The 27,258-nt window shown below is 41.4% G+C and overlaps 1 protein-coding gene and 1 long non-coding RNA gene across 3 annotated transcripts in view; both read right to left on the bottom strand.

Annotated features, from left to right (window-relative positions):
* Positions 1-5,545: 5,545 nt before the first annotated feature.
* On the bottom strand, positions 5,546-8,084 carry LOC139064277 (uncharacterized). 2 transcript variants are annotated; one of them, XR_011517353.1, is made up of 3 exons: positions 7,951-8,084; positions 6,521-7,808; positions 5,546-5,794 (listed from the first exon to the last, which is right to left on the bottom strand). It is a non-coding gene; the product is annotated as an uncharacterized lncRNA (long non-coding RNA). The 2 variants fall into 2 exon arrangements; XR_011517354.1 differs by having other exon boundaries at positions 7,958-7,972.
* Positions 8,085-8,313: 229 nt separating this feature from the next.
* The window catches only part of LOC129157539 (uncharacterized), a 66,412-nt gene continuing 47,467 nt past the window's right edge, over positions 8,314-27,258 (bottom strand). The window contains exon 6 of the mRNA XM_070542159.1: positions 8,314-11,588. Coding sequence (XP_070398260.1) covers positions 10,384-11,588 — 1,205 coding nt within the window. The 3' untranslated portion in view covers positions 8,314-10,383. The remainder of the gene's footprint in view (positions 11,589-27,258) is intronic.

Here is a 27,258-nt window from a genome sequence, read left to right as displayed (position 1 = left end):
ACCTGGAAAACTGTAACCCAGATTGTTATCCCTCAAAAATTCAAACATAAAATACTGACGATCGCCCATGAGAGTGATTGGTCAGGACATTTTGGCATCAAGAAAACTTACCAAACTGTTTTGGAACACTTCTTCTGGCCAGGCTTAAGAAAGGATGTGAGTCAGTTTTGTAAGCGTTGCCATATTTGCCAAGTCGTGGGAAAAGCAAACCAAAACTTACCTCCCGCTCCTCTCCAGCCCATACCGATTGTTGGGGATGCCTTTGATCACATAGTGATTGTGTGGGTCCTTTACCCCGCACCAAATCAGGAAAAAGGTTTATACTCACCCTTATGTGTAAAAACACCCGATTCCCCGAAGCCATTCCCCTGTCTTCGATAACCTCAAAGTCCATTGTAAAAGCATTGGTGGGCTTCTTTTCTACATTTGGATTACCCCACACGATTCAAACAGATCAGGGCTCGAACTTTAAGTCTGAGCTGTTTAAAGCGGTTACTGAGACCCTGGGAATAAAACGTATAATGTCGTCATGCTATCACCCTGAATCTCAGGGTGTGTTGGAACGATGGCATCAGACATTTAAGAATATGTTGCGTAAATATTGCCTTAAAGCAGGACGCCAGTGGGATGAAGGAGTCCCCTTTTTGCTGTTTGCAGCGCGGGAGGCTAAACAAGAGTCATTAGGATTCAGTCCTGCTCAGTTGGTCTTCGGCCATGTTCCCCGTGGGCCATTAAAGGCCTTGAAAGAACGATTCTTGCAGGCACCTGAAATAAAGCGTACCACTGTGGACAGGTACATTAAGATGTTCCAATTTCGGTTACGGGAATCGAACAAGGTGGCTAAAGAACACCTTCAAAGCGCCCAAAAGGTAATGAAAAGCAACTTTGACAAAAAGGCTGTTAAACGGACTTTTTCCCCTGGTGACCAAGTGTTAATGTTAAACCCCGTTACAGGCGGAGCTCTCACCCCAAAATATGAGGGACCTTTCACAGTCAGTCACAAACTTGGTGAAGCAACATACGTCATCAAAACACCTAACCGAAGAAAGAAGCTCAGACAGTGCCACAGTAATATGTTGAAACCATATTTCTCCCCTGAGATGCCACCGTCCACTACAACTTGTGAACTGCTGGTGTGCGCAGCCAGTGGAATCACAGCGTCTGGTGATGAAAAAGAGGAGCTCGGTTATAAACATGTTGATGCTATTAGCCCCCGACTGGCTAACTCGGAGGCGCTTCTACAGTTAGATAAGAAGCTTTCACATTTAACAGAACCACAACAAATAAATCTAAGTGCACTGATAAATGGGCACCTTTGTTTGTTTTCAGATACCCCGACTAGGACTCACCTCGTTCAACATGATGTAGTCCTCAGTGAAAATAAGCCGATCAAACAACACCCATATAGGGTCAGTCCGGAAAAACGAAAGCTTATGAAGCAAGAGACAGATTATCTTCTAGCAAATGGGCTAGCAGTGTTAAGCCACAGTCCCTGGAGCTCGCCCTGTTTACTTGACACGAAACCAGATGGAACACCTCGGTTCATTACAGATTACCGTAAAGTTAACGCCGTTACGGTTCCCGACTCTTATCCACTCCCGCGAATAGACGATTGCATTGACAGAGTCGGAAATTCAACTTTTGTTACAAAAATTGATCTGCTTAAAGGATATTGGCAAGTGCCACTAACGAAAGCCGCATCAGAAATCTCAGCCTTTGTAACTCCTGACGCATTTTTGCAGTACTCCGTCATGCCCTTCGGCATGCGAAATGCCCCAGCTACTTTCCAAAGATTAATAAACCACATCACGGCCAACATTGACAATTGCTGCGCCTACCTTGATGATATTGTAGTTCATACGACCTCATGGGATTTGCACTTTCAAACATTAAACCTTCTCTTTCAGAAATTGGCCGAAGCCAACTTAACGGTCAACCTTGCGAAATGTGAGTTCGGAAAAGCGACTGTATCTTATTTAGGAAAGGAAGTTGGTCAAGGCTTTGTAAGAATGCTCTCGGATAAGGTGCAGGCTATTCAAGACTTCCCCATTCCACGTACTCGCCGGGAACTACGTCGCTTTTTGGGGATGTGTGGCTATTACCGATGTTTTTGTAAAAACTTTGCGACCATCGTGGCACCCTTAACAGATCTTATGAGTCCCAAGGTAGAGTTCAAGTGGAGTGAAGCTGCACAAAAATCCTTCACCTCATGTAAGGTACTATTGACCTCTGCCCCCGTGCTGAGAGCACCGGATTTGTCCAAACCTTTTGTATTGGAGGTGGATGCCAGCCAGGTAGGAGCAGGCGCGGTTCTTCTACAGGTTGATGAGGAAAATCTAGGGCACCCTGTTGCATACTTCTCCAAGAAGTTCAGTCCCTGTCAAGCCCGATATTCTACAATAGAAAAAGAAACGCTCGCCCTGCTTCTCGCCTTGCAACATTTCCACGTCTACATAGGTTCGGTAAACAAACCGCTTACTGTGTATACCGACCACAACCCCCTTGTATTTCTGTCACGTATGTTTAACAGCAACCAACGACTAATGCGTTGGGCTTTAATGATGGAGGAACATGAACTTCTGATTAGACATAAGAAAGGAACAGAAAATGTAGTGGCGGATTGCTTGTCCCGTAGTTTGTGAAAAAAAAAAAGGGGGGTACTAGGTAAAAGGGATGGTGCCCAAGGTAAAGAAACTGAGGCAGTTTCTTTTGTTCATGGGGGGGGGGAGTGTTACGACACCTAGGTTTTACAATGGTTGGTCGTATTATTATTATTGCTGTTTAGTCAGAATTTGTTCCCGTGTTTTGGTAGTTTTCTTCCCATTTTGTTTTCTTTTGGAGTGACAACACCAGACCCAGAGACAAGATGGCTGCCTCCATGCTGTTGTCCAGTAACCGTGGAAACCACAATGAGCACCGGCAGCCTCATCACCAGTGGATCCCTCCTCAGTTCTTCAGGTGGAAGCAATTGGACTAATCGGTTTCTCTGGATCTGGAAAGGATAAAAGGCTGGAAGAACTTTCATTCTAGGAGCTACTTGTAACCAAGTAGACTCCCTGTGGGTTGATTTCAGGGTTTTGGAAGTTTAAACATCTTGAAAGAAAATACTTCCTCAGCATTTATTAAGTCTCTCTTTGGGTTTAGTAATTACTCATGGTAAAAGAACTACAGTGGTCACTGTTAGTTTGAGAGTCTTTTGTGGTTAATTTGCTGAATTATGTAGAAGGTGAAAGCTTCTTTAGGTGTGTGGAAATAACCCTGAGTCTTTTAGTTAATCCATCCCACATCTTTCTTTCTTTTGTAACATCCTGTTGGACACTTAGGTCTGAATGGTTTTCTTTTGGTGCTGCCAGTTTAAATATCTGAGCCTTAGTCTCCTGCTTTATTTTATATGAACATTGGACTCTCTGAGTTTTATGGGCTGTGTTAGTGTATTTCTGTTAGGAATTCCAGCCCTTGGTTTTGTGTTATCCTCTAATGTTTTAATAAATTTGTTTTTCTTTACACAAGTTACTTCTTTCCTCCCTGGTTTCCCCTCCCTGAAGAAGGTAAAACGTAACAATGTATCGAACCATTTGATGATTCGTTTCAGCCCTACTTCCTTTCAACACTTTAACAACTCTTTAACTGTCATTGGCATGTTTTTACTGTGTGGGCGTCGGAACGAGCCCCCGCACCATGAGAACAAACATCCCAGCTCTAAAGCCGATCTTCATCCGCATATGTTACACGTCAAGTGATCAGGAAGCAGAAAGTCCATGTGTTAGGAGATCGTTTTGGGACGCTGCTGTACAAAAAAGGGAGGCGCGAACCGGAAAAGCTTCTGCCGACCACAATTCAACAATGGATTATGAAAGAAAGGATAACGCTCGAAACATGCGGAATCTTCCTGTAAGAGGTAAGTCTTTGCTATGTTTTGGTAGTTTTGGCATTGACATCATCATAGAGTGCAATGTTCTGTGACTCTTAAAAAAACAATAAAAACTGACAAACGCTGGCAGCGAAGGGCTTTACTGATCAGGAAACGGCTGGCAATGAGTGAGTTAAACAAAAAGAAAAATCTAATTTGTGCTGCGCATCCATAAAAAAAATCTAATTTGTGTTGATCCATAAAAAAAATCCATGTTTAGGCTTCTTCTGTGTTCGCAAATCAGTCAGTGAATCATACCTTAATCAGTCACATGCACAAACCAAGGCCCATCATCATTTACTGGACTAATGATGGGCGAATGGAAAAACAGCCCAACTCTAATGTGGGCTACCGGAGCTGCAATACTTACTCTGAACTGCGTGGCACTAAAGAGTCGAATGTTTTTTACACACTGGGCCTTTAAGCTCTAAACCAGTGTAGGATTAACTACATACTAGAATCAGCACTGTTGCTATTCAGCTGGAGATTCTGAGAATGACCAAGAAGATTAATCTATGAAGCTTATATCAAATATAAATATCCTGGATACTTATATAAGCGATCTAAGTTCATAGCCCAACCTGTTTGGTCTATTTTTAATCCAAAGATTAATGTTTAGTTTAAGGTAATTAAATTATATAGCAAAAGTTTATTTTTGAATCAGAAGCTAGGAATCTTTGCTTTTCAATAACCAGAAATAAGTATACCTTTCTGTGTTTTGTTTCAATAATGAGGCAAGTTTAAAAATGAAGAAATGTTATTACTAACAAATTTAAACTTTACGATTTGAACAACAATTATAAATGACAATTCATGGATGACAATTCAAAGACAATTTTTAACAGCTTTGATATTAAACTTATTTTAAAAGGGCAAACCTGTGGCTGGATGAAAGCTAAATTGAAAATACGAGTTTGGATGCATGAATGGAATTCTCAGAAGATTTCTTTCAGAGAGAGGAAAGCGTTCTGGCTGGAAATGATGTTTTGCGGCTACCTGAGTTGTTCACTTAGAGAAATCAGCATCAAACACATTCCTGTGTGCTACCTCACCCAAACAGGAGACCCTCTTTGTGGATCCGGAGATCAGGAGGATGGTGTCCATCCAGGGTACTCGGTCCAGTAGAGGAGACGCGAGTGAACTGATACTCTGGTCCAGAGATGTCGTTGGGTACACTGTCAAGCGTTTGGCTTAACTCTGAAGAAGTTTCTCGTCTTAACTTAACTCAGAAATCAATAACTCTGTAAGGAGTTTTTCGTCAGGTTACAGTTCACGTTTATTCTTAGCTATTCTTGTCGGCGTGACAGAACAGCTTGGCAGAGGGTCAGGGCGGCCATTCCCGTCTCCTCAGGATGATGTTGGTTCAAGAACTGACGTGAAAGCTGTGGTGGTTAGTTTACAAAGACCTCATAACACTCCCACTCTCAGCAAGAAAGCTTTGGTCATGTGTGAAAAACATGTGTGTGCAGTTATTGTTTACTCTGGATTAGGGCTGCAACTAACGATTATTTTCATAATCGATTAATCTGTCGATTATTTTTTCGATTAATCGATTAATCGGTTTGTTATTGTTTAGCTATTTAACCTATACAAGTGATGGATGCATTTCAGTTAAGAAAAAAAAACATAAGAGAATTGTGCAGTTGACTGCAATCTATTTTATTGCATATGAACACAGTCAGCAGTATAAAATGAGCTAAACAGTGCAAAATATCAGTCCAGAATAATTTTTTAGCATTAGCTGGAAGCCTGCTCCTTCCACCATGGATAGTGGCCTCATGTCTTTTACCAGCATGTTTAGAATAGAGTTTGTAAGTGGTATGAATTGCTGGGGGGTGAGTGTCTCTTTCCCCATGTAGTTGTCCATCGTTGCTTGTTTTTTTTCTGCATAAGAAACACAAATAGACTGAAATAAGTACACATATAAAATAAAGCAGCACACACACTACAACACTAAATCAATATATTATTTGAATTAATTAACAATATACAGTGATCATTTATTTTGAGGGTTACGTTCTACAAAATAGCCCGCAACAGGAGATATTCAGAAAAAAAGTCTAATTTTTTTACTATTAAAAAGCTCTAAGTAAGAAGCTCATGAGGTTTTTACTTTGAGTCGGGAGTGTTTAAATTAGCTAGAAAAATGTGAAAAATGATTATTTTGTGTAATACTGTTTAAGAAACATGATAAAAATGTGTTGTGAGGCGTTTTACAGCGTTAGATAGTAAAACAGCCTTTTAATAGTAAAAAAATGACTTTTTCTGAATTTCTCCTGTATTTAAAAATTGAAAGCGTACAACTATGCCGCGTTATATTCACCTGGACACAGCTCGTCTGTTTATTTTTCACCGCGGAGTTGTCCTTTTTTGAATGAGAAACATAGTTATGGGTTTGTGCCGTTTTTCTCTTAACTAGAACATTCTTATAAACAGACGTGCTAAATTTGGCAAGCGCATGATTCACAACACGGAGGAGATTCACGATTGCATCTAGTCAATCAGAAGTAGAACACCGTAGACTGACGCGGCAAAAAAACATGTTTAACATCCACTATAACGAACTCAGCTAAAACACTAAGTCCAGCTTGTTTATTTTCTGTTACTTACCGGGCTGGCTCTTCCAAATGACGGCTCACTTGACCGCGGTGCTCTTCCTCAGCCCCCACGTTTTCGTCTCAAATGTTCACTTAGGGACGTCGTGCTTCCGTGCCATGCTAGATGGTTTTTGCATATTTTGCCTTTTCAATGCATCTAGTGAAGTGCTCCCATACTCGTGAGGTTTTTGTCCGGGGTTTCTCTAAAATTTTGTCGCTTCTATTTTTCTTCCGTATTTCCTCTTGTTCCGCCATCTCTCACAGCAAGATGAGCGTCAGTAACGTGATACGTCATGAAAACCGAGGGCACTCATTGGCTCATTTCTTCTTCTACGGCTCCTCTGGTAGATCAGTGGCTCATTACTGCCACACACTGGCGGCAAATTTAACAGCTTGTAACCGATGTCAGATTGTGGTAAAAATAGACTTTATGCGGTAAAATATGATTATTAAACAACTAATCGATGACTAAAAAAGTTGTTAACTATTTTAATAATCGATTATAATCGATTAAATCGATTAGTTGTTTCAGCTCTACTCTGGATAAACTCTGGCTGTGTCTCAATTCAGGGTCTGCATCCTTCGAAGGACCCAGCCTACCCGGCCGACGTGGGCTGCGTCCTCCGTCGGCCGGGTAGACCGGATGTTAACGGCTGTGAATTTGGACAGGCCTAGCCTTCATGAACTCCCTCGGCAAACGTTCCGTTGCCTAGCAACCGTGGAACCGCTGGGCAGAAGGGAGAAGGAACTTTAAACGATGGAGCTCAACGTTTTATTTAGCTTTTTAACCCCTGTGGCAGATCTTCTCTGTCCTCTGATTGGTTAGTTTTGCCCGCACTTTACCCTCTACCTCATTGGCCCATTGGCTTCCTGTCGGACCACAATGATGAGAGTTATATCTATATAAAAAAATCTGATATTCAGTAGTTGTTGTCATAGCTCAGCTGGTAGAGCTGGTGACTCTCCCCCCGGAGGAGCCAGGTTCGAGTCCGGGCAAGGAAAATAGAGTAAATGTCGTGTTATTTTTTCCTAATTCCTGTGATATTATTTTACAGTTGTGACCGTTCAACTGTCATTAAACGTCCGAATGTTTGCTGGGCAGTGTTTTAAAAAGTGCACATAAGCTAGATTTCACTGTAATGACACACCATAGACTGACAATATATTCATTCATTCATCCACCAGTACCTGTGTCCATGCTGTCCAGGTCCAGGTGGTGAAGAACACACGATGAAGCAATCCCAGCTGATGGATGATCCTGAAGTGGTAGCAGGTTTTCTTTAGCCGTGTTTAGCTAACAGCTGCAATAGAACCAAAGCAGGAGAGCTGATTAAGATGCTGCTTCAGCAAACGCAGGAGATTAAAGATCCAACGCTTTGGTACTGGCCAAAGGAACAGCAGCAGATCCAGAGGGCAGGAAGTCTAGAGAAAAGCTTTTCTGACCCACAACCTGATTCTGGAGCTCCGATTGTCACGGAGACCGCAGAATATCTTCTCTGGTTCTGGAAAGAACTCCAACAAGTTGAGGAGGAAAAGAAAGTTTCCACAGGCTGGTGAGAAGATTTCTGCAGCAGCAGCAGTTAGTCGTTTTATCTGATAAACTCTCCCAGAGACTGAAGACAATTTTACTGCAGAGCCTCAAATATTCTCCTCACACACCAGAACAACAAGCTAGCTCTGCTAGCAGCTTCCGGTTTCTGCTTTTTCCGGTGATCGGTGACCAGCGTAAAGTACACTAGCGCCACCTGCTGGAGCATAATAAAACACACTTGTGTGTTCAGAATGGGACTAATAAAACACATAACGTGATATCTTCCTCAAACAATTACTTAAAGACAAGTTAGTTTTATACCTGTTATAATAATTTTGTTATTTACTTTATTTTTATTTTAACCTTGTTTGTTTTTATCTCATTTGTTTTCTTTGATGTAAAACTAATTATGTGTCTGTTGCTGCTGCCTCGGCCAGATCGTTGTTGCAAATGAGAATGAGTTCTCTATCGACCCATCTGGTTAAATATATTTCTGACACACACACACACACACACACACACATTTATATATATGTATGTATGTTTTAATGGTGGGCTGGTTTGATTAATATGTGTGATAGGCTGGGCGATCAACTGGTTGAGACGCCAACCAGTCCTGCTACATCTACATACAAACAGTCCAAGGAACTGGGTGTGAGCGTAGCCTCTGTGTGGCCCTCCACATATGGCCCCTTGAACACCCAGATGGTCTGTTACACATACGTTTCTGGTTCTGATCAAGCTGCCAAGCAGTCAACAATATTTACATTCAAACAGTCCCAAGTCAATATATATGTCTGTGGTCCCAAGAACTGGGTGTGAGCGTGTCCTCTTTGTGGTCCCCCACAACATGATGAACACAGGCTTTAAGAACTCTGGACATCTCCTGTGATTTAGATTCATCATATATTCCCCCCAGCTTCAGCTGTGTCTCATTTAGTAACAAAACATGATCTAGGTCTAGAAGCACTCTTGTTCATCATTGATTTTTTATTTTTGTGGAACCCCCCTTCCTTTTGTTTCTTCCTTTCTCTATCACCTCTGTCTCCATGTCTGGTCGGAATTACAAAGCATTCAAATAACAATAAAGCTTTAAGTATCAGGCGTAACATTAAAGCAGAAGCTTTGATGCTTACCAGAGAGTAAATCTGTTAGGCTTGTCACCAGCATTCAGACATTAATTCTGTTTGCTTCACAGCCAGACAGGACACGGGGGAAAAAAAAAAGTAATAAAACGTGATTGTGAAAGCTCCCTCAAGTCAAGTTTATTATATAGCCCATTTCATACACAAAACGGTAGCCCAATGTGCTTCACAAAGTTAAAAAAATCACAAGTGAAATGAAATAGTTAAAATGTCACATCCTGTTGTGTAAAATAAAATCAAAGTATAAAGACACAGAACATAGTACACAAAAATAAAAGCATATAAAGTACAATTATTTACGTTAAAATATAGAACAAAGATAAAACAGCATAGAATAGGTATACATATAAAATACATATAGAATAAATTTATCACAGTACAGATAAAGACCTAGTAGACCGCAGATGCAAGGATAGGTTAATGGAAGGCATCATGAAAAAGTTTAGTTTTTAATTAGTTTAATTAGTTTTTAGACCTGTGGAGTAAAAAAAACCTACAAGATACAGAAAAAAGGATAAATCTCCAACCTACATATTGTCAGCAATAAACGCAGCAAAACTTAACTTTCATGACCAAAAAAAACCCATAAAAAGTATTCATTAAATCAGGAGAGCAGGAACAAATCTTATTTCTGATTTTACATTTTTTTATTTCAATTCAAAAATATTTAGACTTTTGTGTTTTCATCACATTTAGCTTGTATTTTATATAAAATATATTCAGCTTTACATGTTAGCCGTTTCTGTGTGCTCAATAACTTATGTTACCAACCTCTAAAAAAATTATCAAATCGTTCACATGAAGTAGATTTGTTATTCATTATCCAGAAGTATTTGATTAGTTTAAAAAACTAAATATAATTTGTTTAATTTGGATTTCAGAATGTCACTAGTTTACTTTTACAAAAAAAAATGTATGTACTGAAATATGGAGAAATCAACTTGTGAGTACAATGCATGTTAATATAGTAAGTATAGCATTTTTAACATAAGCACATTCACAAATGGAAAGTATCAATGTAAATAAATCATATGGCAGTAACTCTGCTGTACTTTCACTGTGTAAAAGTAGCTCACGGACCAAAAAAGTTTGAAGACCCCTACAATAGATCGCCCAGCCCTAGTGGATGCTTAGATGATTGTTTAAAGTTTTCTTTCGGCTAAATCTTCGTCCACAGAGCTCACACGCAAAAGGCTTCTGTCATTTGTGGACTCCCATGTGTCTGTTTAAATTTGTCTTTTCGCTAAATCTTTTTCCACAGAGCTCACAGGCAAAAGGCTTCTCTCCTGTGTGGACTCTCATGTGTGTGTTTAAAGTTGTCTTTAGGTTATATCTTTTTCCACAGAGCTCACAAACAAAAGGCTTCTGTCCTGTGTGGACTCCCATGTGTCTGTTTAAATTTGTTTTTTTGCTAAATCTTTTTCCACAGAGCTCACAGGCAAAAGGCTTCTCTCCTGTGTGGACTCTCATGTGTGTGTTTAAAGTTGTCTTTAGGCTATATCTTTTTCCACAGAGCTCACAAGCAAAAGGCTTCTGTCCTGTGTGGACTCTCATGTGTCTGTTTAAATGTGTCTTTTGGCTATATCTTTTTCCACAGAGCTCACAGGCGAAAGGCTTCTCTCCTGTGTGGACTCTCATGTGTTTGTTTAAAGTTGTCTTTACGCTATATCTTTTTCCACAGAGCTCACAAGCAAAAGGCTTCTGTCCTGTGTGGACTCTCATGTGATTATTTAAAGTTGTCTTTTGGCTAAATATTTTGCTACAGAACTCACAGGCGAAAGGCTTCTGTCCTGTGTGTACTCTCATGTGTGTGTTTAAAGTTGACTTTAAGCTAAATTGCTTTTCACAGAACTCACAAGCAAAAGTCTTCTGACCTGTGTGGACTCTCATGTGACTGTTTAAAAGTGTCCTATGACTAAAGGATTTGTTGACAGTCTTAAAATCTGACTCAGAACACCTGTTCTCATTCCAGTCATTGTCTCGGTCTCCAGTTTCAGACCCAGAGTCTGACAGCTCAGAGTCTAGATTTGCATCATTATCATCATCATCATCAGTCAGTTCATGAGGGTTCCGATCTGGGTTCCGGCTAGTTTCTAGTCCACCAGTTTCTGCTGTCGTCTGGTGAGCTGCGCTGCTGGTTGAAACATCTCTGTCTTCTATTTGCTTCTGATGAAGCTGTGAGAACAGAGGCTTCTCTTCATCATCCTCACTCTTTGTAGAAGCAACAGTGACTGGAAACCTGGCAGCATCAGTCTCCTCCTTCAAATGGAGATGTGCCCCTTCCATACTGGGCCAGAGTTTCTCCTGTTCCTCCTTTAAGTGGAGAAAATCTAAGTCCTGCTGGTTGACACCAGTGCTATGTTCTTCTAGAGCTTCTTCTTTAACCAGCAACACCTGTTGAAAAGCTGTAGGAAACACAGAAACGCATGATGTGAATTACCGACAGCTGTAACTGTGTTTTCAAACATATAACAGGAGCCCTGACAAACAGCCAAGTAAAAAACGCATAATAACACCTATAATAAAAATACTTTTTCCCCTGCACACTGGACCAGGACATGAAAATTCAATGAACTGCATACTGACTAGAAAGTTTGCCCTTATAGCCTGGTGATATTGTGTGTGGGTGTGTGTGTGTGTGTGCGCGCGCGCGTGTGCGTGTGTCTTACATCCGCTGTGAGGACACATTTTTCACCTCTAACATGGCGACATATTAAAAGTGTGAGGACATTTGCTAGGTTATCACAGTGAATAAAAACCTAATTTGGTTTTAGAGGTACGGTGTGAATTAGGGGTTGCATGACTAAAATTTTTTTAAAGTCGACAGTCAGGTAATGAAAATCGAGTCGACTTCGACTAGTTGTTGATGACGTCATTCACCTGAAACGGCACGGGGGGTGGGGTCGGTAGGTTCGCTGGAGTTTTTGACAATTAAAATTGCGCCCACATTTTCTAGGTTAACACATCTCTTTTAACAACGGTAGTTCCTGCATCATACTTCAGCCCTCTCCCCCCTCCCCCTTGGCAGCAGGCGCAAACTCACTGATGCGCCTGCAGCCTTTCCTGCTGCTCTAAACATTGAAATAATTATTTCATTTTCTGTTCCTCACTTCTGATTACCTTCAATGGTGTTTGTTTGTTGCAACCACCAGGTACAAAAACAAACTTGTTTTTATTTGACTATTTTTCTGTCCTGTCTGTTTATTATCTTCCTGCATCTCCTCTCAATCCTAAAGAAAAACTGCTACCTGTCATGTTCTGTGTCCCTTTTTTCTCCAGCCCCTCCAGTTCCCACTCCAGGTTCTCCTTTTGTGTTTCATGGCGCCCTCATGTGTCCTTTGACTGCGTCTTTCCCCATGTGTCTCCTAATGTTTCTCCATCCCTCTCTGGATTCCCTTTTGTGTTCTCTTAGCGCCCTCATGTGCCCTTTGTCTGCATCTCTGTTGTGTGTCTTAAGTTATAGCCACAGCCTCTTGTTCCCCAGTTCATTGTATGTGTGTATGAGTTTGTGTGTATCAGTATGTGTATGTGTTTGTGTCAGTTCTTCCCTTAGTCTTTAGGTTTAGTTTTGTGTTTTATATAGTGTTAGGTTTATCTGCCCTCCACTGGTTCTCTTCCCCATCCAGATAATTGCTGTCACCTGCCTTCCCTCCAGCCACACTCCACACACCTGCTTCATGTTTCCCTAATTGCTCCTCCCTGTCTATATAAGCCCTCCTTGTCTCATTGTTCTTGTCGGTCCATTGTTGTTTTATGTCAGCGTTGTTTGTTGTCTCTCCCTCCTAGTCTCTGGTTCTCTGCTCATGACGTGAGCTTTTGGATTTTTCCCTGCTTCATTTTTGTTATTAGGTTTTTTGCCTCCTGCCCCTTTTGGATTTTTATGTTGTCATCCTAAATAAAGGATTCTTCTTTATTTAACATTTCTGCCTCGTGTCATCCTGGGTCTGCATCTTGGGTCCTAACCTCCTGCTCCTAAACGTGACACTACCTGGGTTCATTTATATTCCCCTTATGAGTTACCTTTGAACTGCAGTTCTAAAAGAGCTACCGACCGCAAAAACAGCGGAGCGCCGCTGCTCGCCGGCCGACTACAACGGGACCGTTTTTGCTGTGGAGTTCGTGCCGGAGCAGAGCGGAGTGGAGATAGTGGAATTTTGGGGGTGCGTCACCGGAGGACAAAATGGGTAATGCGCCTCACTCCGCAGGAGCAAAACGCATCAGGCACAAATAACAGACAGAAAACATTAAAGAAAATGAGCCGACATGAACGATTGCGTGTTTAATTTGTTTTTGAGGTGGTGACACCTGATTTGGCGGTGCTCAGGATGCAGATGTCTGGAGCGCGTCAACGATCAGAGCTTTGCATGCGCAAACTGGTTAAGATTAGGATGGGGGTGAGGGGAAGGTAAAATTGTAAGAGGAAAAAGGTCACAGTTTGGTTAAATGTCCGTTTCACAGCCGGTCTCAGTACCGACGCTCTGGCACAGCGCATCGCCTCCGCCTCCCGACGCGCAGGGGCTCATCACCTGCTGTCTTTTCTGAGGACTGCATCTTGTCAGTCATTATCACGTGACCGCGACTAGTCAATGAAAGGCATAAAAAGTCACTACTGAGCCGTGAAGTCGACCAGTCGACTAGTTCATACAACCCCTAGTGTGAATTAACTTTTAGTTGAGGTTAGAGTTGGGAATACAGCAACAGTAGTTACTTAACCAGACTGGTAATCGAGAAAACTGGGAAATGGCCTGCCATTACCCTGGCCCACTCAGAGATTGCCATCAGTCTAAATGAACAATCCGTCATTTGACTAATCGGGCCTGTATTGGCACTTTCACATCTGGGCAAGCACGGATCGGACTGTGTGGCATTTGTCCGGGTCCTGCACCAGTAGGTTTTGTTCACACACACTTTTCATGAATGGGGAAATCTCCTAGCTAGTGGGCTGGGCCAAATAAAACACAGAGAAAGTCAGCGGTGACTCCCTTAAACAATGGCTGTGCAGCTTAAATCTCTTTGTGTGTTTCTGTGTGTGTGTAATCCTCACAGCAGTGAGGAGCGACGCCGCTTCAGTCAGAGGCGATACTAAACAGTATCCATGATAATGAATTGTGCATGCAAGAAGGTCCCGCTGCTTGGTTCAATCCGCCAATCGAAGGCTCCCTCTAACGGTAGGCGTGTTTTTGAACCGGCCAATCAGTTGGTAATGGGTGTGTTGGGCCTGTTCAGCCCAAAGCAGACCTCCTTGGTATGTGGGCCAAAAACCCGACTGGTTTAGTGAAGAAAATTACAAGACTACCTAGATATGGGCACTTTTAAAGCTACCCAGTCTGGTCCATGCTGGCCCAGATGAGAAAGCACCATAAGTGACCATTTTGGAAGAACCAGTTTAAGGTGGTATTTTAGGGCCAGTTAACAAGAAGTGCACATTGCGCAATGATGAGTATGCAGGATGGGTTTGAGTGAGTAAGAAGAAACAATGGCTGACAGAATTTGATAATCTGATCATCATCACCTGACACCACTTCTAATTTTGACCTTTCATCATACTGGGACTTTTTTTCTAGGGTACAATGCGTACCTGTAAATTTTCCTGGTATTTATTAGTCCAAATCTCTGAGATTTCTGAAAAACATATCTGTGTTCAGAAAAGAACCAAATAATGGAATTGGATAACAAACACAGATTTTATTTAACAAAGATTTTCAAAGCCTTTCCTCCACCAGCAGCACAGTCAGAGCCGCATGAATAGAATAGAATAGACTATTATTCCCACAGTGGGGAAAATCACTCCTTACAACAGAACATACACTTAGAGAAAAAGAAGCAGAAAAATAAGCTATTATTGTAACCTTCAACCACTAAAATCAACAAATAAAATAAAAACTTGGGTTTCCAGAAATATGCATCATAAAGGACACTGACATATTAATGTAAATCAGTGCACAAGTATTGAACACATTCTGAATATTGCATTGATGTCATTGTGTAACAGAGCCATTATACACGTTTACTGCAGAGGGGATGAACGACCTATGGTTGAGTTCTGTTTTACATCTTGGATGTCTCAGTCTGCCACTGAAGGAGCTGTCCAAGGCCTACACAGTGGAATGCAGTGGGTGAGAGGTTTTTATTTAAGATGGAAGTCATCTTCACCATCATCCTCCTTTCACACATCTCCTCTACTGAATGTAGTTGGCAGCTGGGAATTAACTTTGAAGAACCTCAGCTTCAGGACGTGGGGGATACTTTGGCCCTTCTTATACAGAGCATCTGTGTTGTTGGACCAGTTTAGTTTACTGCTCAGGTGAACAACCCTGTACTTAAAGGTATTCACCACCTAAATGTCTGCATCCTGGATGTTTACTGGTGACTGATGAGTAGTGTTTCTCTGGAAGTCAATCACCATCTCCTTTGACTTACTGGTGTTCAAGCAAACATCAGTCAATAAAGTCTACAATGATTGACCTGTACTTCAGGTCATTCCCCACCGACTAACAGCCAAGTCATCTGAGAACTTCTGGATGTGACAGCGCTGCTGGTGTTTTAAGTGAAATCCGAGGTGTAGAAGGTGAATAGCAAACACAAACCTTTCTTTTCACTGCAAGTCAAAGCGTTAGGAAATGGCCACGAAAGACCCAAAATTTTCTCTCTCTGAGCCTCAGAACCTGGTTGAGCTGGAGAAAGTTTTCTGCCATCCAGGATTTGATGTCTAAATTGCAGTTAAAAAGTGCATCCATTGGCCGTGTGTCATCAGGAGACACGGAGATGTACAACCGCGTATCATTAGCATAACTGTGAAAGTTGACTCCATGTCTCCTGATGACACCACCAAGAGGGAGCATATAAAGGTTAAAAAGCAATGGGCTTAAAACTGAACCCTGAGGCACACCACATGTAATCCTATGAACCCTAGAGGAACAGGTATCTAAACTTACCATAAAAGTCCTGTCTGTGAGATAAGATGAGAATCATCTGTGAACAGTATCAGAGTGGCCAATTTCTTTTAGACAGGTTAAAAGAATAGTGTGGTCTAGTGTATCAAAAGCAGCACTTAGATCCAGTAGAACCAGCACTGTCGCTCTCTGTTCATCATAATTTTATTTAAAATCTTCAGAAGGGCCGTCTCTATGCTGTGGTTCACCCTAAAACAAGCTTTTCTAAAATTTTGCTTAAAAAGAGTAAGTTAGATACCGGTCTAAAACTGTTAAAATCATTTAAATCTTAATTGCTTTTCTTCAACAGGGGCCTCCCCACTGCCCCTTTAAAGACAGAAGGAAAGACCCCCGTCTCAACTGAGCAATTCGTAAAGATTCAAATTGAATCTCCAAAAGATCCATAAATTGCTTTAAAAACTTTGTGGGAATTGGGTCCAGAGCACATGTGGTGGGCCTCACCAAGGAGTAGGGCTGGGTGATATGGCAAAAATAGAATATCACGATTTTTCCAATATTTTATCACGATTTTTTATCCATGAATAGCATAACTTCAATTGCGTATTAAAGAGAAACATTGAATAAATAAACATTTATTTATATTAGGGATAATCAACACAGTGCTAACGCACTTATATTTTAAACTCACACCAGAGACGATAAAAGCCCTGAGAGAAACAATTACAAAAATCAGTTTTTCTCGTTTTTCAAGTAACTTAACATAAATTAAAATGGTAAACATTTTTAAGGTGCAAACATGTCAATTGCAAACGTATTGTGCAAACATTAACTTGTTCAAAATACTATGTAGCTCCCAGTTGCTCATGTAGTGGATAGTTAAGCTCAAATATGGCTCTGGTGTGCGGCTGGACCAGAGATCGCTTGTGGTAGCAAAAAACTGCGCATTCTGAATATTTTCTGCAACTCTCACTTTGCATTCAGCGTACATGCGTGGAATGGCGGTGTTCGAAAAATACTTGCGGCTGGAAAACTCGTAGCGCGGATCCAATGTTTTAATCATTTTCTTAAATCCCACTCCTTCTACTGTTCGCACGGGACACAAATCTTTAACCAAGTGGTACGTCACTGCATCTGTCACGCTGTTCCATTGTCTGCTGTCTCTGTCATAAGGAGTGAGTTTTGTGAGTGTTTCTGTTAGCGTTTGCTGCCTGGAAGAAGCATTAGTCACTGCCGCTGCAGCCGCAGGCTTTTTAGCTTTAGCTGCCAGCTGGTTCTCATTGTATTGTTTGGAATGCCTTCTTTTCAAGTGATTAAACAAGTTTGTGGTGTTGCCATCACTTGCCTTGACGCTCTCCTTGCAAACTTTGCAAATGACGTTTCGCTGCTCTTTGTCATCTGGTGAAAAACCAAACCAGTTCCATATAATAGACGAGGCATTCCTCTTCGGAACGAAAACCTCGTTGTCGCTCTCAGCTGCGGCCGAAGCCATGTTTGTTCACACACAGGTGAAAACAAGTGGGGCACTAATATATTACTATGACTCACTCTGATTGGTTAAGGGTCAAACAAAGGCGTGTCATTCGCCTGAGGTAAGTTCCCTTTTCATTCAGAGGCAGAAATTCAACAGCAGAGTTGTGAATCGTTATAAAAAGGTCTCTCAAAAATGACAGACCGTCAGATGTGTAGATCGTAAAACGGTCTAAAATCGTCATATCGCCCAGCCCTACCAAGGAGAAAACTTTATAAAGAGTCTCACCAGGAAAAAACTGTCCAGCTTTTCCTCTGACAAAGCGCTGCAAAAAAAAAAAACCTCCCCAGAGTGCACTACCACACCACTGAACCTTTAGCCCCTGAGGCAAAATGGATTGAGATGAGCCAGAAAAAGTGGAGCAGAAAAAAAAAGAAACTGAAAAAACTAAAAATAATTCAAAAAATAAAAAAGCTCTGGCAACAGATGCATGTTCAATCTGGTGTAAGGTGGAGATTTTGGGTCAGTTGAATTATCGTGCAGTGGCTGGGTGCGCGGGGAGGGTTGGGGAGGGAGAAACGGTGGCTGTCAGGAACTGATCATGATGATGCGGTGCTGATGATCCGATTATCAGACTCATATCCTTAGGGGATACAGAGCAGTGCTTTGGGCCGGTACCAGGACCACTGCCATTACTAATTTTGACCTTACAGCATACCTGCACTTTGGTCTGGGGCACAGTGCATACCGGTAAATTTTTCAGGGTATTCATTAGTCAGAATCTCAGAGAATTCAAAAAAATTATGTTTGTCCTCAAACACCAGTCATCCACAGTCTGACACATGCTCAATGAAGGACCGCATTGCGCTACATGTGCAGCACTGCCGTGAGGTGCGCCGCTTGTACAGCACCATCAGCATCAGCTCAGGCAGAGGAGAGGACAGAGAAAAAAGACGAGTTATCTGACACCGTGCGCATTTCTGCAATAAATGACAGCAGCAGCCAGTGGATAAATGCTCCGACAGACAGGTAGACAGAGGTGGAGAGATGGTATCCAAACGGAATATAGATCGTGAGCAAACACAAGAAAAAATCATAAGACGAGTGTGCTTCATTTGAAAGTGGGCATGATGTTGCAAACAATTTTGTAGTAATAAACATCCAACTGCTGCTAGTCATGAGACATAAGAGGAGAATCATGAGTGGAAGTGAAAATTTATTTTACAACAGCCTGATGATCATTTATGAAATCTCTTGTCAAACGCATAAACCTTCACCTCTGGCTTATATTATCTTTGGTTCATAGCCTTTCAATCTATAGTTTTTGGTGTGTATATGAATAATATTCAGGAAAACATCCATATCTATTGACCTAAGTCTGTCTGTCTACAGAAAGGGTTTATATATATTGTAACGTGATGAAGGTTCTCTAATTTAAGGCAAAGGGCACATCTACCCAGCTGGGTCAAGCTGGGTCAAACAGTACTTTTAAATCCACAGATTAACCAGGAGCCACGATGTCTGCTCAATATCATATCCATATCTGCTGCTGTTCCATCCCAGGAGAAGGACACTTCAAGTTCAGGATGATAATAATTAGATAACAATAATGAATGAAATTCATTGATTTTATTACTGTTTATGAAAATCATCATAAATGATCACTTGGTTCAGTATAATGGTATTTTAATAACATGAAATGAATTTATGCTTTGGGTATAATAATGATTAATTATGATTATGGTTGATGACAGTAAAAGATGTGTTCAGCAAAGAAGGTCAGTTCACCTTATCCATCTAACACAGAGTCCAGATAAACGATAACTGCAACACATGTTTTTGACGCATGATTAAAGCTTTCTTGCTGAGAGAGTGGGAGTGTCCTGAGAGCTTGGTAAAAATGTAACCATCACCAGCTTCAGTCAGCTCTTGAACCAACACCACGGAGGAAGGGAACGGCCGTCCCTAAACCTCCACCTGCTGTTTCTGTCACGCTGACAAGAATAGCTAAGAATAAACGAAACTGTAACCAGCTAACAAAGACTCTACCCAGAGTTATTGATTTCGGAGTTAAGTTAAGACGAGAACGTCCATCCGCAAATGCTCGACAACTGTGTACCCGGCGACATCTCTGGACCAGATGATCGGACACTCGCGTCTTCCCTGCCGGACCGAGTGTCATCTTGGGTGAACAACATCTTCCTGATCTCCAGATCCACAAGAGGGTATCCTGTTTGGGTGAGGTAGAACACAGGAATGCGTTTGATGCTGTTTTCTCTAAGTGAATAACTCAGTTAGTCACAAAACATCATTTCCATCTAGAATGCTTCTTCTCTCTCTGAAAGAAACCTCCTGATAATTCCATTCACGCATCCAAACTCGTATTCTCAATTTAGTTTCCATCCAGCCACAGGTTTGCCTTTAAAACAAGTTTAATATCAAAGCTGTTAAAAATTGTCATTAAATTGTCATCTATGAAATGTCGTTTATAATTAGGGATGCACCGATGGATCGGCATTTGATCGTAATCGGCCGATAGCGCCCCTATCGGTTTTGATCGGAATTTTCAAAATAGATCAGAGCAAACCGATCAGGTAGGGTTGTCACGGTAACCAGTGTAGCGCTAAACCCCGGTAAAAAAAAAAAAAGAAAAAAAAGTTGACAATAATAACCGTCTTGTTTTTTAAAAAAAACTATATTATCTTGGTGGGTTTACCGTGGCTGCGGTGTAGGCGCGGTGACCCTTACCAGCCACCGTATCATCGGCTGAAGTTGCCGGCGGCACATGCACGCTTTGTTTACAACAAAACTTTCTTGAAGCTAAAGCTGAAATAATGGTCAAAGGAGGCAGCGCCCAGGAGGACATTTATTATCCCTCAAAGAAGACAAAGTCGGAAGTACAGGCATCTTTTAGATATTTGAAGAATGCCGAGGGAGTTTATGGAAGACGGACGGCTATCGTTTGCAGCACGAGCAGAAAAAGTGTCTGTGAAAGGCAGCAACGCTTCAAATCTCATGACACATCTGCGTGACCATCACCCACAACTCTACAGTCAACGCAAGGCAAGCTAACGTTAGCGTTTTAGCTAAAATGCGTGATCCGAGGATTTGGGTTGAGGGAGAATGCAACGAGTCGCTATATAAAGCAGCCGCAGCGCCGCTACCTGCATATAAACCGTGTCGCGGACACCGCCATGTTGAAATGACGCTATGCATTACGGGGCTCCCAGGGGCAGATAAGAGTTGGTCTCTCTCCGAGAATAATTATGAATTTAACAATGATTACTGCCTGATGACATTTTCCCACATCTGCAAAGCTCACTGGAAGGACACAAACCAAGGACAATATTTTCCTGATATAGGGTTTATTACTCAAGTAAGGGTAAAAAAGTATCTGATTAGAAGGCTACTTGAGTACTGAGTATCATCTGATCTAATATTTTTAAATGATGACATCAAACAGACATAAAATAATAAGTTATGGGCAAATATTGGTATTTTAAAGACTGAAGGGGAAAATGTAAACAAATAAACAACTTAATTACAAAATAACACATTTTAGGCAAAATTTAGACACAAACTGAGGACAATATTTTCCTGATATACAGGGTTTATTTAATTGTGTGAAAATGTAGCATGTTTAAAAAAAAAACGCGATAATACCGAAAACCGTGGTAATTTTGGTCACAATAACCGTGAGGTTAAATTTTCACACCGTGACAACCCTAACCCCCAAATTCCACTACCTCCGCTCCGCTCCGCTCCGCTCCGCTCCGCTCCGACACGAACGCCGGAGCAAAATCGGTCCCGTTGTAGTCAATCAGAGCAATTCCACTACTGCGGCCGTGCTCCGGCAGTGCGGCGCTGTGCGCCGCCCTCTGTTCCGGCGTCCGGCAAAAATAGAATCAATCCTGTTTTCGCCGGACGCCGGAGCACCTCCGCAGTAAATGGACAGAAATCACAACGGCCCAACAGGAAAAGGAGCGAGCACAATTTCCGTTTTTCACAATAAATCGATAAACAAAAGGCGTTTTTTGTTTCATATGCACAGGTTTAACAACTTTTAACAACTATCAATGGCGGCTGAACTTTAAATGCACAAAAATAAGCCATAAATACAGTTTCTACTATCAAAGTAGTCACCCTTTGTCGATCCAAACACTGCTGATCTCTCAACACAAATGATGGGCAGATTAAACAGCTCATGCCGATGTTTCTCCCACACAACGGGTGTTTGGATCTAACTTCCGCGTTTACTGCTCGGACTGTATCGCAAGATCTCGAAAATCCCGCGCATGCTTGTTTGCCCCCCTCAGGTCTCCGCACCGGAGCAGAGCCGTTGTAGAGCGGGTACCAGTAAAAATTGAGTTCGGAAGCGAGTGGCTGCGGAAGGCGGGGGCGGACCGGAGCGGAGCGGAGGTAGTGGAATTTGGGGGTCATACAGACCATTTTAGATTAGGTTACATTTCCTTTATTCCCAGATTATGTAGTTTGTAGCACTCATTATAATGTTGTAGAAAATTTCTGGCCAATGAACGTGATCGGTATCGGTGATCGGTATCGGTGATCAGCATTCTATGATATCGGTATCGGTGATCGGCAGCAAAAAACCTGATCGGTGCATCCCTATTTATAATTGTCATTTCAAATCTTTAAGTTTAAAATTGTTAGTAATAAAATGTCTTCCTTATTGAAATGAAACAGAAAATGTACAATATTTCTGGTTATTTGAAAGTAAAGATTCCTAGCTTCTGATTCAAAATAACTTTTGTTAATTAAGTTTAACTATTTAAATTAAATGTTAATCTTTGGATTAAAATTAGACCAAACAGGTTGGTGTATGAACTTAGATCGATATATAAGTATCCGGGATATTTATACATGATCTAAACCGCATAGGTTAATCTGATTGGTCAGTTTTTGGAATCTCCAACTGAATAGCAACAGTTGATTCCAGTGTGTAGTTTAATCTCTACAATATTATATATATACACACATATATTAGGGCTGTCAAAAATAACACGTTAACAACGTTAATTAGTTTTTGGTCATTAATTACGTAAATTTTTTTAACGCATTCGACGCATGCGCAGTGTGACGAATCATTTGTTAGGAAAGTGTTTGGGGAGTTAAGGCAAGATGGAGCAACGTGGGCCTTTTGATGGATTCAGATATAAAAAGAATAATGATGGTACAGTTAACAAGTTCAAGGTTTGTTGCCAGATTTGTAATAAGGAGTTTCAATTTCACTGGAGCTGTTGAAGCTTGAGGTACCATGTCAACGCCAAATATGCGTTTGCTGGTGGACCGTCAGGTGCTGCAAGTGGTTCGCGCCAGACTATGCTGGATTTTCCCAGGCCATTAACAAAATCAACCTCAGATAAGTTGACCAAAACAATAGCAAAATGGATTGCCAAGGAATGTAGACCCATTAGCATTGTGGAAGACCCGGGCTTCGTGGACGTTTTGAAAGTTGCGTCTCAAGACTCATCCTATAAGCCACCGTCAAGAGTCACAGTTATGACGAAAATCCACGAGCTCTATGAAAAAGAAAAAAGGAAAGAGATCTTGGCTCAAGTAAATCATATCGTCATGACAGGAGACCATTGGACATCCGTGAGTAACAACAATGACCTCGGAGTAATGGCACATTACATCAGTGACGCATGGGAACTGAAGTCTCTTGCGCTGACTATATTAAAAACCGAGGAGCGTCATTTTGCGAATGCTTGTAAAGAACAGATCCTGTCTGTGGCACGTAAGTGGGACATAGAGGGGAAAATGACAACTATTGGAATTGACAGTGCACGCAACATTGTTGCCGCAATTCGACTTACACCGTATGAACAAATGAACTGTGTCGCTCACATGGTGCAGAGAAGTGTCACAGTGAGTCTTGCTGACAGTGGCTTTGTGAATGCTTTGGTCAAGGCTGAGGTGAGCATGCGCTGACGGCCGATCACCGGATACACGGCAGCGTTTGAAGCTGATGGCAGCTCGTTAACAAACATCCACAAACAATTAAGACACATTTTCGCCTAATTTATTTACTGACAACGCAAAAAATAATCTGGTAAGTATAACTCACTCAATCTGGAGGTAAGTGAAGATAATTCAGAAAGTTTGTTAAATTATATTGACGAAGTTTTCGAGTTATTCGTCATGGGTCCGAAGAAATCAGCAGCTGAGGCTGAAACACCTGGGACCAAGAGGAGCCGTCCTCAGGACTCGCCTGAGGCCTCATCTCCCCGGAAAGACGTATTAGAATTATTAGATTCTATAGATGAACGGCTTCTGGGATTTGAGGGGCGACTTCATCTGCTCGAGGTTCTTCACCAGGAGTTTCAGAACCTCCGAACATCTCTGGAGTTCAGCCAGGAGCAGGTTGAGCGGCTCGCTGCTGAGAACGCGTCTCTGCGGAAGTCCGTCTCTTCCCTGGAAGAGGGAATGACGCGGATCACCCTGGACAACAAGATTCTGAAGGAGACGGTTTTGGACCTTCAGGCCCGCAGCATGAGGGATAATTTGGTGTTCGCAGGTCTGCCGGAGCAGACGGGAGGGGCGGAGAACTGCGAGCAAACAATAAAGAACTTTCTTCAGACAGAAATGAAGATACCCGAAGAAAAAGTTAAAAACATCACATTTTACCGGGTACATCGCCTTGGAGCTAAAAGAGGAGACAGCAATAGACCTCGTCCCATCGTGGCTAAATTTGAACATTTTAAGCAGAAGGATCTTGTTAAAAGTCACGGAAGAGAGCTCAAAGGAAAAGATTTCAGCGTGAATGATCAGTTCCCGAAGGAGATTCTTGATCGATGCCGGGTCCTCTTTCCGCTGCGTAAAAAGTTTATCCAGGATGGGAAGAGAGCTGTCATCTCGGTGGATAAGCTTTATGTGGACAATAAACTTTACAAGGAGCGAGGAGTGACTGACTGGCTGTTTTAGCCCAACATCAGGTCAGACATAAATTATTCTTATCAGGATTCACTGGGTTTGATCACGTCAGGATTAAACAGCTGTTAAATCCGTTTTGTAGATGATAAGATCACCTGTTAATCACCACCCCACACCCCTATTACCTTTTCTTTTTAGTTCTTACTTCTTTTTTAACCTATATCTGTACCTTCCCTTCCTTTTTACCTGCTTCTGTACCTTTACACCTGTATGGCACAACCACACAACTTTCCAACACTGCGTCAGACTCGACACACACACGCACACACACACACACGCACACACACACATGCACGCACACACATGCACGCACACGCACGCGCACACACGCGCGCGCACACACACACACACACACACACACACACACACACACACACACACACACACACATATATATTAAATTCACAGCACAATATCATAATTTATGCGTCAAATAATACAACCACAAACACTGTTGGATCTTTATTATTATTATTATTATTATTATTATTTACTTTTTTGTTATTTATTAACATACTATTTATACATTTATATACTTATTCCATCTTATTCACATGAAGGCGTCATATTTTAGCTACTCACACACACATCTATGAGTGCACTAAGGTTTGTCTCATGGAACGTACATGGGGCTGGATCCATAGCGAAGAGATTAAAAATTTTTGATCAGTTAAAGAGAGTGCAAGCAGACGTAATATTGTTACAAGAGACTCATAGATCTGCCACATCCGCAGATGAACTTAAAACACCTGAATTTCCCAGCATGTTCTCTGCCTGCTATAACTCTAGGCAAAGAGGTGTAGCTATTTTAATACACAAAAACATCAATTTCACAGTATTGGACACAGTTTCTGATCCAGAGGGTAGATTTATAATGTTAAAATTATCAGTACAGAACCAACGCTTATGTATCGTCAGCATATACTGTCCAAATATTGATGACCCTCCATTCTTTCATAATTTTTTCTCTGTACTCTCCGAACACTTGGACTGTCCACTTATACTTGGAGGTGATTTTAATTTTTGGATGAATTCCTTAACAGACTGGCTCAGTACAGCTGGGACTCAGCGCAATTGGCAATCCACTAACATAGTTAAACAGTACATGAGTGATTATGGGCTTTGTGATGCATGGCGATCTCTTCATCCTAACCGTAGAGAGTATACTTTTTTTTCGCACGTCCATCACTCTCATTCACGTTTGGATTATTTTCTAGTCAGCAGCTCATTGTTGGCTGACATTTCAGACACTGAGATACACCCCATAGTTGTCAGCGACCATGCTCCAGTTTCTTTAACTCTGGTAAATAAAAAGACAATCCCACCAAGCAAAAACTGGAGGTTTAATACATCACTGCTTAAAGACGAAGGTTTTATAGAATTTTTTAAAAAGGAGTGGGGTTTATATTTAGAACATAATGACCTGCCTGGAACATCAGCATCTATTCTTTGGGAGGCAGGAAAGGCAGTGATGAGAGGTAAAATAATCTCTTTCTCATCACATAAGAAAAAAACGGAAAACAAACGTATTCAGGAATTAGAAGAAATCATCAAGTCTTTAGAGGCGTCCACAGAAGAAGAGTTAATGAGCAAATTACGTAAAGCTAAATTAGAACTTCATGGAATTATTGACAAAAAGACACAATTTTTAGCACAAAGACTACAAATAGAAAACTTTGAACATAGTAATAAATCAGGTAAATTCTTAGCTAGCCAATTAAAAATAAATAAAGAGAAAACTACCATATCTGCTGTTAAAGACTCAACCGGGAATATAGTATATGACCCTGAAAGAATAAACAACACCTTCAGAGACTTTTACCAAACGTTGTACTCACCACAGATAAACCCATCAGATAATGAGATCAATGAGTTCCTTGACAGGATAACACTTCCTAAATTATCAGACAGCCAAGTTACAGTCCTGGACTCGCCACTAACATCAGCGGAGCTCCAGGAAGCCCTTAAATCCATGACGAATAGGAAAGCTCCAGGTCCAGACGGGTTCCCAGTAGAATTCTACAAAGAATTCTGGATCATTCTGGCTCCAATATTTTTCAGAATGGTGAGGGAAATCGAAGAGAGCAGCAGATTACAGCCAAACATGAATTCAGCCAATATTAGTCTCTTGTTAAAACCAGGCAAAGACCCGGCATTTCCTACCAGCTATCGCCCAATTTCTCTTATTAATGTTGATCTCAAAATAATTTGTAAAGCCCTGGCCAAAAGATTAGAGAAGGTAACCCCCTTCATAATACACCCTGACCAAACTGGTTTCATTAAGGGTAGACAGTCATCCACAAACTCACGTAGATTACTTAATTTGATAGATTTCTCTTACAGTAGAAACATAGAAACTAGTATATTATCTCTAGATGCAGAAAAAGCTTTTGATAGAGTTAACTGGAAGTTCTTATTTGCAACTTTACATAAATTTGGTTTTGGGAACTTCTTCATAAACTGGCTACAAACATTATACAGTTCACCAACAGCACGTGTCAGGACGAACGACCAAATGTCAGCTAGCTTCTGTCTTCAGAGGGGGACCAGGCGGTGATGCCCACTCTCCCCCTCACTATTTACTATCTTTATTGAACCACTAGCAGCAGCAATTAGGCAAACAACAGATATTAAAGGGATAAAGTGTAAGAAAATAGAACATAAGATCAGTCTTTATGCAGATGATGTTTTACTCTTTCTCCAGAATTCTCAATCCTCTCTCTCCCAAGCAATAGAACTGATAAACTCTTTTTCCAGAGT

The sequence above is a fragment of the Nothobranchius furzeri genome, chromosome 2 (assembly GCF_043380555.1).
Source record: "Nothobranchius furzeri strain GRZ-AD chromosome 2, NfurGRZ-RIMD1, whole genome shotgun sequence".
Taxonomy (NCBI): domain Eukaryota; kingdom Metazoa; phylum Chordata; class Actinopteri; order Cyprinodontiformes; family Nothobranchiidae; genus Nothobranchius; species Nothobranchius furzeri.
This window is presented reverse-complemented; position numbering and strand designations above follow the sequence as displayed.